At 33.6% G+C, this 12,598-nt stretch overlaps 1 protein-coding gene across 5 annotated transcripts in view; it reads left to right on the forward strand.

Moving 5' to 3' along the window:
- Positions 1–12,598, forward strand: part of NCOA1 (nuclear receptor coactivator 1) — a 214,645-nt gene that overhangs the window by 152,543 nt on the left and 49,504 nt on the right. For all 5 annotated transcript variants that reach the window (XM_019712751.2, XM_074331761.1, XM_019712754.2 and 2 more), the window contains 2 exons: positions 3,799–3,939; positions 11,319–11,466. In XM_019712751.2, coding sequence (XP_019568310.1) covers positions 3,799–3,939; positions 11,319–11,466 — 289 coding nt within the window. The remainder of the gene's footprint in view (positions 1–3,798; positions 3,940–11,318; positions 11,467–12,598) is intronic.

Consider the following 12,598-nt stretch of genomic DNA (forward strand, 5'->3'; position numbering starts at 1 on the left):
TTATACTGAACCCTTAAATCCCTAAGGATGAGGTGGTGCCAACTATGCAAAGTATGGGTGTTAGAAGGGGGCAGTGACTCACTGGAAGGGGCAGGGTGCAGAATGAGTGTTCCTGGTGGAGGAAACAGCCACGAAGTCCTAAGTTAAGACAGAGGTGAGTTAGAAGAACTGAAAGAAGGGCGATAGAGCCACACACTGAGTAAAGGGGAGAACACCTGAAAATAAGACCTTCTTTTTAAAGGCCTACTTCAGATTGATTTTCACTAAAAACAAATTCTTATTGTTCTTTACAATTTGTAAAGTATTTTTCATATATTACTTAATTTTATCTTCACTCTAACACATCAGGTTTTTATACTTTTACATCAGTTACATATGTATCACTCCTCTTTCTAATTTAAAAACAGAGAGAGATACTACAGACGTATTTTTTAGCAGACTGAGATTTAAAGAGTCATTTCTAGTAAATTCTTTGCGAATATTTAGTTTTAATGTACTTTTTCACCTTTACCATTGTTTGTAAGCCCCTATTACAATATTTACTAATTTTTTAGTTCCAGAAATCTAATATTCCTATGTTGTGTGCTTTATTCTTGTGTTGTTAAAGATAAAGTGTCACCTACTCCTACTAAAGAGCATATGGGGATAAATTAGCACAGTTGATAGAATATAGTGAAGAGTGTCTAGGAGCTAGCTTGGTGATACACATTTGAGGGCGGTGATTATCAGTTACCATACCTTTCTTCATTCCCTTTTTGAATTTACCACCAGTGAACAGCACTGGAAAAATGTAATAAACCCTTATTGAAAACCAAAAATATTACTGCATGGAGGAAAAATAGGATCCGTTGAAAAATGTAACTGGTCTTTTGTGTCATTAAAACCAAATGAGGGCTTATGAGATAGCAGAATAAAAGCCTGTTGGAAAGGGGTAATGGTTAGGTCACAGAATAAATGTGGGAGATGAGAGAAGTCTGAAAGTTATGAGGATAATTTAGGAACAAAACTTTCAGCTTTTCCTCATATTGCATTTCTAGAAATTGAATCCTAAATCGGATTGTTTTAAAAAAGACTGTATTTTCCCATAGAAACGATATTATCATTGGTTGTTTTGTTTCTGACCAAGGATTCAGTATTAAAATCTTAGCTATACTTGATTTTAAAATAAATTTATAAAAATTTTTTAAATTAAACTCTGGATCATAAAATAATTATAAATCTAGAGGGAACCTCAGAGATTACACAATCTAGCCTACCCATTTTACAAATAAGGGAATGGTGACTTTTCCAAAACCATACAGTTAATTGCTGAAAACAGGCATCTTTAGGCCCTAATAGAGAATCCTTCGTTTATGTTGCATTGTCTGCCACCAAAACACTCTTAAAAGGGCATCACTGTACACACACACTTATTACACAAAAGATACCAAAGAAAATATAAGACATAAAAAAACTAGAAAGATGCCAGAGAAATGTAAAACAGTTTTTAAATGTAAAACTAACATTTTGTTGTATCATAGAACTGATTGAAATAAAAAATAATAAACTAGCTCTAGTAAGTATTAGATATTTAATTCCTTAAAATTTTAGTAATATTTTTAACCATACATGAGGTGGTTCCTATCCCTTTAAAAAAAGAAAAAAATCTTCTGCCCAGAAATACTGAACAGTGGTTTATTTGGTTGGATGGTTGGTTGGTTGGTTGGTTGGTTGAACTTTCCTCTAGCAAGCAAAGGAAATCAACCTATTCATGTTCTCTTCGAAGATAGTCATTGCCTTACCCAGTCATATGTTACCATTGCTGATAATTTAATCACGTTCTCCCCTCTAGTCCCACAATGCAGACTCTCTTGCTCTCCTGTGGGCCAATACTAACATGAACACATTAACAGATGCACACACACACACACATGCTCCTCCCTTGGTAACTGCCTGTGAGTAGTACTACTGCAAATGAAGATTATGTAACAGTGGATTCTCTGCTACAACCAACTCTTGATCTCTGATGCAGTAAGAGACAATAATTAAAATTCCTTAAAAATCCAAAATTTTGTAGAGTTGTACTCTTGAAAGCTATGTAATTTTACTAACCGTGGTCACCCCAATAAATTTAACTTAAAAAAATCCAAAATTGTCTATAGTTTCAGTCACAGCATTCATCAGGCTTTCCCCAAACTATTCTTAAATAACAGAATTCCCTATTGAAGTGTTAATTTATTTTATTTCTAATTTAATTTCATTTTATTATTTATTATTTTATTAATAAATTAAAATTTTAATTTATAAATTATAAATTAAATAATTTCATTTATTCCAACACTTGGGCAACAACCTGCTCAGACTGACTCGGGTACACAGATTCAAGAGGTCCAGTAAATACTTAATTCTAAACAAACCAAATGAAATATATAAAGAACTGATTCGTTAAAATGAGGAGGCACAGACAGTCCAATAGATTTGAATTGATTGTGTAAGAAAGGGGAAGATGAGGAAAAGACACAATCAGGCATTCATAGAAGAAGAAACATGAGTGGTGAATAAACATGAACAATACTCATGTAACTGAGGAAATACAAATTTAGACCATAACTATTTTTCACCTACCATTTTTCACCTTGTAAAAAAGAAGGAAAAAAAGGAACCTGACAATACCAAGTGATGGAGAGGATGTTGGATTAGTAGTAACTCATGTAAGTTTCTAGAAAACAGCTTAATATTATAAAGTTGAACATTCACATAGCCTACGACTCAACAGTTCTATTCCTACATATGTTCCCTAGAGAAAGTCTCACACACATGTACCATGGAAAATGTGAGAGTTGTTCATAGCAATACTAACTGTAATGGCAAAAAACTGGAATAATCTAGATGTCCATTGACAGGAGAATGTAAAGACAGAGGGATGTGACAAGTGAGGCGTACATGCTTACTGGAGTGGTATTGGTAAGGTTTAAGTTTCTGAATTGGATGGTGGCTTTGCAGGTTTTCATTTTATTAATCTGATTCTTAATTTATATACGTATATATCTTACCCATATTGTGTATGAATATAAGATTACATAAAAAATAAAAAAGATCTGAATAATCACAAATTGGATTAATTGGCCCCTGATTAACTAAGGAACAATTTACCTGAATTCTTCCATAGTCATTTAGGAAGTGTTCAAATGTGATAATAGCAAATCACCACTAAATTTCATAAAGCATGTATTCTGTGTGCAGAGTACTTAGCAAATCTTAATGTTCTTACATGTTATCTCTTTCTGATTTAACTTGTGAAGGCATTCAGTCTTTGTTTACTCTTAAATGCAATATTGCCTGTAGCCCAAGAGGAGGTAGAAAAGGAAAGACTTGCCTACTTTCTCATATTCTCTGAGTTATTGGAAATTAATTTAAACCAAAATAATACATTCATTTCTGCTTCTCCTTCCCTAGTGAGTGATTCAGTCATTAGTGTATAGAGAGGAGGATCCAAAGAGCCAGCCAGAGGAATTTGACTGGCATTAGTCTCAGCAGCTTCCGGTCTTTATGGTATGACTTTAATACTTGACTGGAATTGAATTTTCGAACAGGACATACTAGTACATAATATACTCCAAGGCCAAAACAATTTTTATTGTCATGTCATTGATATACTTTGTTACCGTAGATAGTAAACATTAATAGTGCTTTTTAATGTGTTTTTTTCCCATCAAGCATTCGAGAGGCAGAATATTTGAGACGAAGTTGTTAGTTTTGAAGTAAGGTTGATTTATATCAAGAGGCTATCATAAATGTAAATTTTCATTCTTTGTATAGGTAAAATCATCTCTATTGATACTAGTTCCCTGAGAGCTGCTGGCAGAACTGGCTGGGAAGATTTAGTGAGGAAGTGCATTTATGCTTTTTTCCAACCTCAGGGCAGAGAGCCATCTTATGCCAGACAACTATTTCAAGAAGGTAAAGTTTTTCTCTCTCAATTATTTTCACTAACCTTGCTCTTTATTAGTATTGAATAATTTATATGGAACTTATGGCTTAATAAGTATTTTCTCCAAATTACAGTTTTTGCAGTGATCAGTTTTAGGAAAGGAAGAAATGGGTAAGCAAAGTAATTCATGAATGGATCCTGAATTTGGGGATGCACATTTTAAAGAACAGGATATCATGCGATGGTCACTCACTCATTCATTTATTCATTCATTCAGCAGACGTGTCAAGTTCCTCACATACATAGAACACTATCTATGTAACATGCCAAGGATACTGCAGTGACTAAGAAGCAGAGTTTTGCTCTCAAGGAACTCAGAATATATTAGCAGAATATATGACAGGCTTACAGATCAGTGGGACATGGACTATAATAGAGGTGTAACCAAAAGAAGAAAAAAATTAGTTCTGACTTGAAGAATCAGGGATGGCTTCAAAGAGGAAATGATGGCTTTTGAAGATATTCCCAGCCGAACAGGCATGTCAGCGTACTTCTAGATAACACAAAGATCTATATCATGCATGTTTACTTCTTGTCTGTTACAGTACCTGCATCTCCTGACTCAGGTTGAAGTTTCAAGTTAAAAATACGTCATATGAAATTATTAACTAATAATTGAATAGCTGCTGCATCATAGTCTGTGGGAGTATAAAACAAGTACATGAACTTAACAGTAGTATAGGAAAGGCAGGGACAATTATCTTAGAATAAAGGCCAGAAAGTTCATAGATTCAGAGCGAAGGGATTTTGATGCACTTTAAAAATATTGCCATGTAATTCCGGTAGCCTAATACTCCTCTTGCAATGTAATTTATTCTCCAATCTCTTAAGTAAATAGTTTCTTTGGAAAGAGACTCTTTGTATGGCTGTTCCTGAAAAAACAATTTAAAAACATTTTTCATTATTTCATCATCCTTTTTAACGTTAAAACATTTCCCCATAATATCAGGTTTTCTAAGTGTACTGATTTTCCATTCATTACATTTTAGGTCAACAGTTACCTAATGATACGGAAGAAACAGCTTGGTTTGGTTTTTTTTTTTTTTTTTTTGGTGTGTTGTTTTTTTTTTCAGGAAGCCATCTGTGTGAATCTCACTAGTCTGGTCACTTCTTGGACAGCTACCTACAGACTAATGAATGGCCAGTGGGCCTCTTACTAGACGGATAGTATCCCCAAAGATAGTATTTCAGTGAATAGGACCAAGAAGCTATATTTTTTAAAAGTTCCCAGGGAATCCTAAAATGCAGCCAACACTTGGAAACCATTACAATAAGCAGCTAATGCTATCCTCTGGTTGCAAACTTTGTGGTTTCCTCTCCCTAGAGTGGCAATTGACTTTTGCATAGATTTGAGACTCGGGGCACTGTCTCCACTCACTGCCTCAAATGCTGAAGTAGATGATACTCTCTGATTTTTGCCTTAACTTTGATAAGTTGGGCCTTCTAAGACTTTCCTTAAAAGACTTTTAATTTTATTTGCCTATAATTTATATACATTTCCACCAAGGCAAGCCAGGTCTAGGTTATTGTCTCATTGTCCAAATGACTAGACTCCCCATAGATGTGATTGAACCACAGATTAAAGTTAGGTGTTCTGAAACCATTAGAATTATTTATAAAATAGGTTGATTAAAGTATAAGTAACTAATCTATCATTAACATATGATATGAAACAATTTAGAGTAAAAGGTAAAGAAACATAATTCAACACTTCTTCCCCATTAGTCATTTCTAATATCCTTTCTTCCACTTTTTTTAGAAAAAGATTTCTCAATAGAAACAACTTGTATTTTTCTCTGAATTAAGTTGTCCAGAGTTCATATGACTGATTCTTGTGTTTTGAAGATTCTGGACAACTTACCAAACAGCATTCAGGGACTGAGTACATCTTTTTCTGATATTTTATATTCAGCAGTATCTAACCTGGTAAGAAAAATGTGATCCATGAAACACTTACGTGGGATTCACCTGTAAAAGATATTGACCTGCTGAATTAAAATCTCAGCTGAGGGACTGATATGTTAACCAGCTCCAAAGGTAATGCTTAAGTACATACCTCGGAGATACTGTGAGTTTGGTTCCAACCCACCGCATTAAAGCAACTATCACAATAAAGCAAGTCCTAATCTTTTTGTTGGTGGAGAATCCTGCCTACAATTTGTGAAAAACGAAAAAAGAAAAAAACACACAAAAATACCCAAACCCAACATCTGTGAGGCGCATTCTGTGAAGCGCTAAAAGCAAACAAAGCACATTAAAATGAGGTATGCTTGTACTTGAAGTTTGAGAACCACTGGTCGGTCAAGAATGGAGAGAGATGTAAATTTGCATTTGCAATTTTCTTGCTGCCTGACAGTGTGAAAAGAGTGAAACAAGTTATGTCACTGTATTCTTGATTTTGTATAAAACTTTTTAAAAGTTTGTAAAACTCTATAGTCATTCATGTTTAGGCAAGAAAAATTTGTCCTTCATCGGTCTTCTTTTTTCCTGCCCGTTAATTTACTTTTTGACGGCAGTGGCTGGTAATCCAATTTACGGATTAAAAATTTAAGTTCTTATTTACTTTTTTAGCTGCTTTTGACAGTGAAAGCTCATGGAATACTTTTCAAGGGAGTTTACCATTTTATTTTCCAGAATCAAATTTGAAAACATATTTTAGCCAAAGAATACATGGAAGCATTTAGCATAAACTAGATTATAGCTTTGATACTGAGGGGAAATGGGTATCAGGATTACCTGAGGAACTTCTTAAAGTAGGCGAAGGTCCATGCAGGTGTATATTGTTTGGGAAAGGTTCCCACTTTCTGTTCAATTTGAAACCATTCCTTTAAAGAAAAGTCTAGATTAAATGCGTCCCAAAGTTCATCTGGGACAGTTGTTAAACCAGATTTCTGGACTCCACCCACACTAATGAATTAGAGTCCATATTCTGAGATGTTTACTTACAGAGAAGTTTGGAAACTATAAATCTAAGTTCCACAACATATTAATCACTAAAACTAGGAAGTGATGTTTCCTGCTGAATTAAGTTTGGGAAATGTTTCAGTCTCCTACATTTGGAGATTCATAAGATGTGTTTAAGGTATTTAAATTTCTGGGAAATTCTACAATAAAGGTGGTTTGACCACTTGTTTGACTTTGTTATCCAGAGTTATTTTTCCTCAGAATACTCCTTCGTGTAGTACATCTATCAGCACTTAGGGAAAGTGGTTATGGGAAGTGTTCAGCTAGATAGCCTAGAAGAGTTTCATGAAAGTTCTCTTTACCGACTGTCAGTGATGTAATGGATCATTTCTTGTCTTCGAAAGATGTCCATGATAAATTATTATGTTAAAAAATAGGCTAAGAAAGCATAGCGTATATAGTATGCTCTCACTCTTATATATCTATTTATCTAATTCTAGAAGGTTCACAAAGTGATGGGATTACAAATGTCTTACTTATTCTTTGTTCATTTCTCTATTATCTTAACTTTATAATCACAAAGTTATTTTCATTAAAAAAAATCACAAGACAGTTGGAAGCAGTTCATAGTATCAAGAAGTTTGGAAGCATTGCTATAAAACATAAATCCCCATATAAATGATTAACTAGAATGTTCTTTGAGACTTGTGTAATGTGGTTAATTCCATGGTCCATATAACAGACTTAACTGAAAATCTGTTTATGTGAAATTTTTTGAGAATATTTAAAATACGAGTTTATTTTCCTTTTTTATAAATTTTGATACACTGAATGGAGTTTACTCAGTGATGATTAAAAATCATCTTAGGACATCTAGGGGTAATTTTTTTCCTTTATCTTAACTACAGTTTTTTAAATGGCATGCTTTCTGCGTATATCTAGGGAAATACCAAAAAGAAAAAGAAATCTCTACCATCATTGACCTATGGTACCCTGCCACACATTTTATACCTGCCTGTTTAGTTAACATCACTAAGGTATACTTGCGGAGGTTATCTCAGCACCAAATTGGGTGGAGTAAAAAAACCCAAATAGCTCTACTTAGAGCGGCTGTAACCAGAGAAAACGGTTTCCTTTGCTTCACAGCTCTGTTGAGGCCTATTCTTGGGTAAAACAAAAACAAGAACGGTTGCCAGTAAAGGTTCTTTGAAGAGTTTGTGGGGTATCAGTAATACACATCAATAATATCCCTTCCCACTAAGTGTTCTAAACATTTTAGAAATGTACACAGGAGTCAGGAATCAAAATACTAGCTACATGCCTGGCAACGTGAGATCAGAAAACAAGGCCAGGACCTGTGATCAAAATGAGAGTCCAAGTAATTTTGTCCAGGACTAAACCTTGACACCTACTTATGAGAAAATTTGATATGGAAAGCAAATGTTTATCCAACCCACTTTGTAAAGAATTGTGGCTCCCTTACTCCTATCTTAATTCAAAATGTTAGTGATTGTTATATAGTGTTGAAGCTCTTGGTGTAAATGGTATCTAGGGATCAGCTAAATGTGTGTATCATTCAGCACATACATGCTTTGGAACCTGCTTGTTTGTTGTTTGCCTTTTCTTTGGTGTTTATTCAGGAAATACTCCTTCAGTACCTGCTACGTTCTAGGCTCCACGCTTGCTATTTTCTCACAACATTATTGACTTCATTTTAGTGATGTTGGGCGAAGGTTAATTTGCATTATTAAGTCCTAAACTTGAAAATGAGAAAGTCAGATCTCAAGCCTGAATCTGACTCCTAGGCTCGTCTTCTTTGCATTGATCCATGCTGCCTTCCTGTTGACCTGCCCATCTGAACGAGTAATAAGCAGGAGAAGAATTTTAGTTAACTGGATAGTCTTAATTAGGTTTGAATTAATTAAAGTTTACTGTATTTAATATTGCCTTTTTCATTTCAAAGAATGATGGAATTATGATGTGCTAAGTCGTATTCCACACATTATCATCCAAAATAAATAACCTAACTTCAAAATTTAAATCATTTCCTATATTAATTGGGGTTCTCCAATTTTGGAATTCTTACTAGTTTAGATATGGTCCTACCAGTTAAGGCTGCATAATTACCAAAGGACTATTGATGTTTCTGTAAGCCACATTAAGTACCTTAATGTTCCCATGCTAGCCTGAGTTTCTGGTTCCTTCTCACTTTATAGGGCTTGTCAATAAATCAAGAAATTTGTCTCCATTGATTTCCATTACAAAAGTAAGTCTAGATTCTTACAAGAACAAAAACACAAATTGAGATATAAGCATTTGAGAACATAGCTAAGATTTAAAATCTGTCCTTTAAAACAAAGTGGTAGTCGATCACAAGTTAGTATTAACCTATTTAGATGAGATTTAAGTTGAGGATCAATCAGCAAGTACTTTATGATTTTATATGCAAAACATTGTTCATGATTCAATGGAGAGTAAAAAACAAGAATGGGCCACAGGACTAGCCCTTAGGTTGATTCTAGCCAAAAAAGAAGAAGTGTGTAAAAAGTTACTTACCTCCTATTCAAAGATCTAGAGAAATTTTTAGGAAGCAATTAGAAATAAGATTGGAAATGCAAGTTGAAGTCACATTATATAGAGCTGTGCTGTTCAGTATGGCAGCCACTAGCCACATGCTGCTGTTGAGCACTTGAAATGTGGGTAGTGTGACTGAAGGGCTGATGTTTAAATTTTGTTTAACTTTAAATGTGAATAGCCGCATGTGGCTGATGGCAACCATATTGGACAGTGCAGCTCAGTGGTGAAGAGCCAGTGAGTGTTTTGCAGCAAAATGAGGAGCTCCTAAAGAGTAGTGAACAATGATAAGGAAATAGACTAAATGACATAAGCAAAATAACATGAAATATATTGTGTCTTATCTGACCCTGTATATATTTGTAGCGTTATCATTACCCCAAGTTAATAATTTACCTTAAAATGTCACTTTTTTGTTGTGTCATAGTTGTATTTTCCAAAACGTGTTGTTAAAAAGATATTAACAGTTGGGAATTGTTAACATATATGTATATTTTTTAGGGTTTTGCGCTAGCATATGTTTACTTATACCCTTACACAAAAATTACCAGTTTCCATAAAAGACTCTTCATCATTTATTATTTCATTAGATACTAAAATTCTTCATGTGCTGTATTGGTAAATGCACCAGTGATTTGGCTGAAATTGCCAGATGGGTAAGGAATTCAGTTGGTTGGACATAAATCTTAACCCTTTCAATTAAGTTTATATCCTAGGTTTGGTACTTAGGGAAATTTATGTGTGGTGTAGATTTAAAACGTATTATACCCCCTTCAGTTTATATGGTATACCCAAGACAATAAAATAGAGCATGTCTTCTTTTTACTTAAAAGTAATATGTACCTTCAAAAATTATTTATTAATCGGTCATTTTAAGTCTTTTTGACATGTCTTTAAAATGTAATTGAAGCCCTTTCTGAAATGTCTTTGAAAAATAAGACTAACATTTATTACAGGCTAAATTATAATATTTATTTGTGGTAGTAATTCTTGTGTTTTAGTGGATATGATTTTTAACTTTAGTATAACTGAATCTACCTATTAAATCTTTCTTAGAATTCTATTAAAAGATCAATGATATTTTCTTAGTAGTCTGGTATAGCCTTTATTTAATAAATACCAATATGGTTATAATTTTGTCTGCTGTTAATAAAGCTTTAAGACAAAAGTCAATTATGCTGTTTATGTAGTGATTTGACTGCATTAACCTAGCTTTTGTTCCTTGTATTAGTAATCATTGGATTTATCTTAATTTGCTTACTAAATTAAATTCAAACATCAAAAAATAATGCATGCATATGAATATAATAATTTGTTAAACAGAACCTTAGTGATCACATTCCTGAGTGAAAAGTTAAATTTGAATTTTAGATAAGAAACTCTGTACACTAATCAAAACTTGGAGAGTGCATTTTACGGTATGTGAATTATATCACAATAAAGCTGTTATTTAAAAATCAGCCAGCAAAAGAAAAAAATCTTGTTAGACATAATACTGAAAGTGAGAAGGAAGAAGGTTTCTTCATTGGTATTTTTAATGGACACTTAATAAATTTTAAGAGCCTCCCCATTATAGGGAAGATTAAGGTTGACTTTTTTCTGGTTTGGGGTTTCTTCATAATCATAACTTATATGAGGAGGCACCCATTCAAGTAGAACTAAATTAAAACTTGTCATCAGGTGGTATATTTCAGCCAGAATCATTTTCTCTCTCAGATATCTGCTTTGACCTGTTTTTTGAGTCTGAGCAGGCAACAGTTGGAAGGGCCTTTAAAATGAGGTTCTAGGTAGAAGTAAGGCTTGGTAACTCTCCTTTGCCCAAAGTACAAGTGTCAGAATGTTAACTAGGTTTCTCTTTTGTTTGAAACAGTGATGACTCGTGGCACTGCCTCCAGCCCATCCTATAGATTCATATTGAATGATGGGACAATGCTTAGCGCCCACACCAAGTGTAAACTTTGCTACCCTCAAAGTCCAGACATGCAACCTTTCATCATGGGAATTCATATCATCGACAGGTACTACTTATTTGGAGAGCTTCATATGAAATAAGTCAGTTCACATAACTCTTCTTGGAGAAAATTTTTTATAATCTTGATGGCTAGAAAAGAGAAATTCTACATTAGGCATTAAACTAGTGTGATGAGTGTATAATCAGTGTATCCATACTGGGTTTTATAGTTTGTCACTTAGCTTTGTTGTTTAAAAAGGGAGAAAGGAAAAGTGAGGCTGAAAATATGTGTGTTATTAGGGGTAAAACCAAAAAGGTGGCTAAAAATGTCCAACCCCTCCATATATGAACTTACGGTCTTAAGAAAGATTTCAGAGCTTGTTAATATTGTTATTTTTATTTTTAAATGTTTTATTTTCATTAGGGAAAACTCGATGGCTCCTGAGTTCAAGTTGACAGTTTCTCAGATTACAAATCATTAAACTATCAACTTGAGATTTGGAAATGTCATTTCCCCTAAATTATTCTCCTCTCTAAATATGTTTTACACTGGTATATATGGTAAATTGATGGAACCATTCTTTTATCCTTTGAATTATTTAAAACCCTACATTTACAACTGTTTAAAATTTAGCATTAAACAAAAACAAAGACATTTCCCCTCACTTCATCTTTTCCTCATCTGATGTATTTGCTTATTGGAACATGGTAATACCAGTCACAAATCTGTTGTCATAATTATGGATTTGAGTAAAGAACATGATGAAAATCTGAATTCAGTATTCTGCTTTTTTCTAATTTTAGTTTAATTTATACGCTATGCTTGTGAGTGGAATTAGCAGTTCTTTTTCTCATATTCTGATTTCTCTTTCAAAACATCTGCTATGTCTGCATATCACCCTTTTTAATTTTTACATTAGTGACACAGTATTTTTCTTACCCAGTCTTCCTCTTTAGAGTTGAAATACTTAAAAGCTGTAACAAGGGAGTCATGAATAAATGCTTTGTAAACAGAGATGTGGGAAGTTTCTCTTTCAACCAAAAGTATTACTGTAATATTAATTATTTGTATTCAATTTTGAAAAGTTTAAAAGTACATATATTAGATTTTTTTCCAAGGCCAAGAAAGATTTCTTTCTCATGTAACTGAAACCATTATCAAATTTACAGGACCATAAGCACTATTTCCTATTAAGTGG

This window comes from Rhinolophus sinicus, linkage group LG05, assembly GCF_036562045.2.
Source record: "Rhinolophus sinicus isolate RSC01 linkage group LG05, ASM3656204v1, whole genome shotgun sequence".
Lineage (NCBI taxonomy): Eukaryota > Metazoa > Chordata > Mammalia > Chiroptera > Rhinolophidae > Rhinolophus > Rhinolophus sinicus.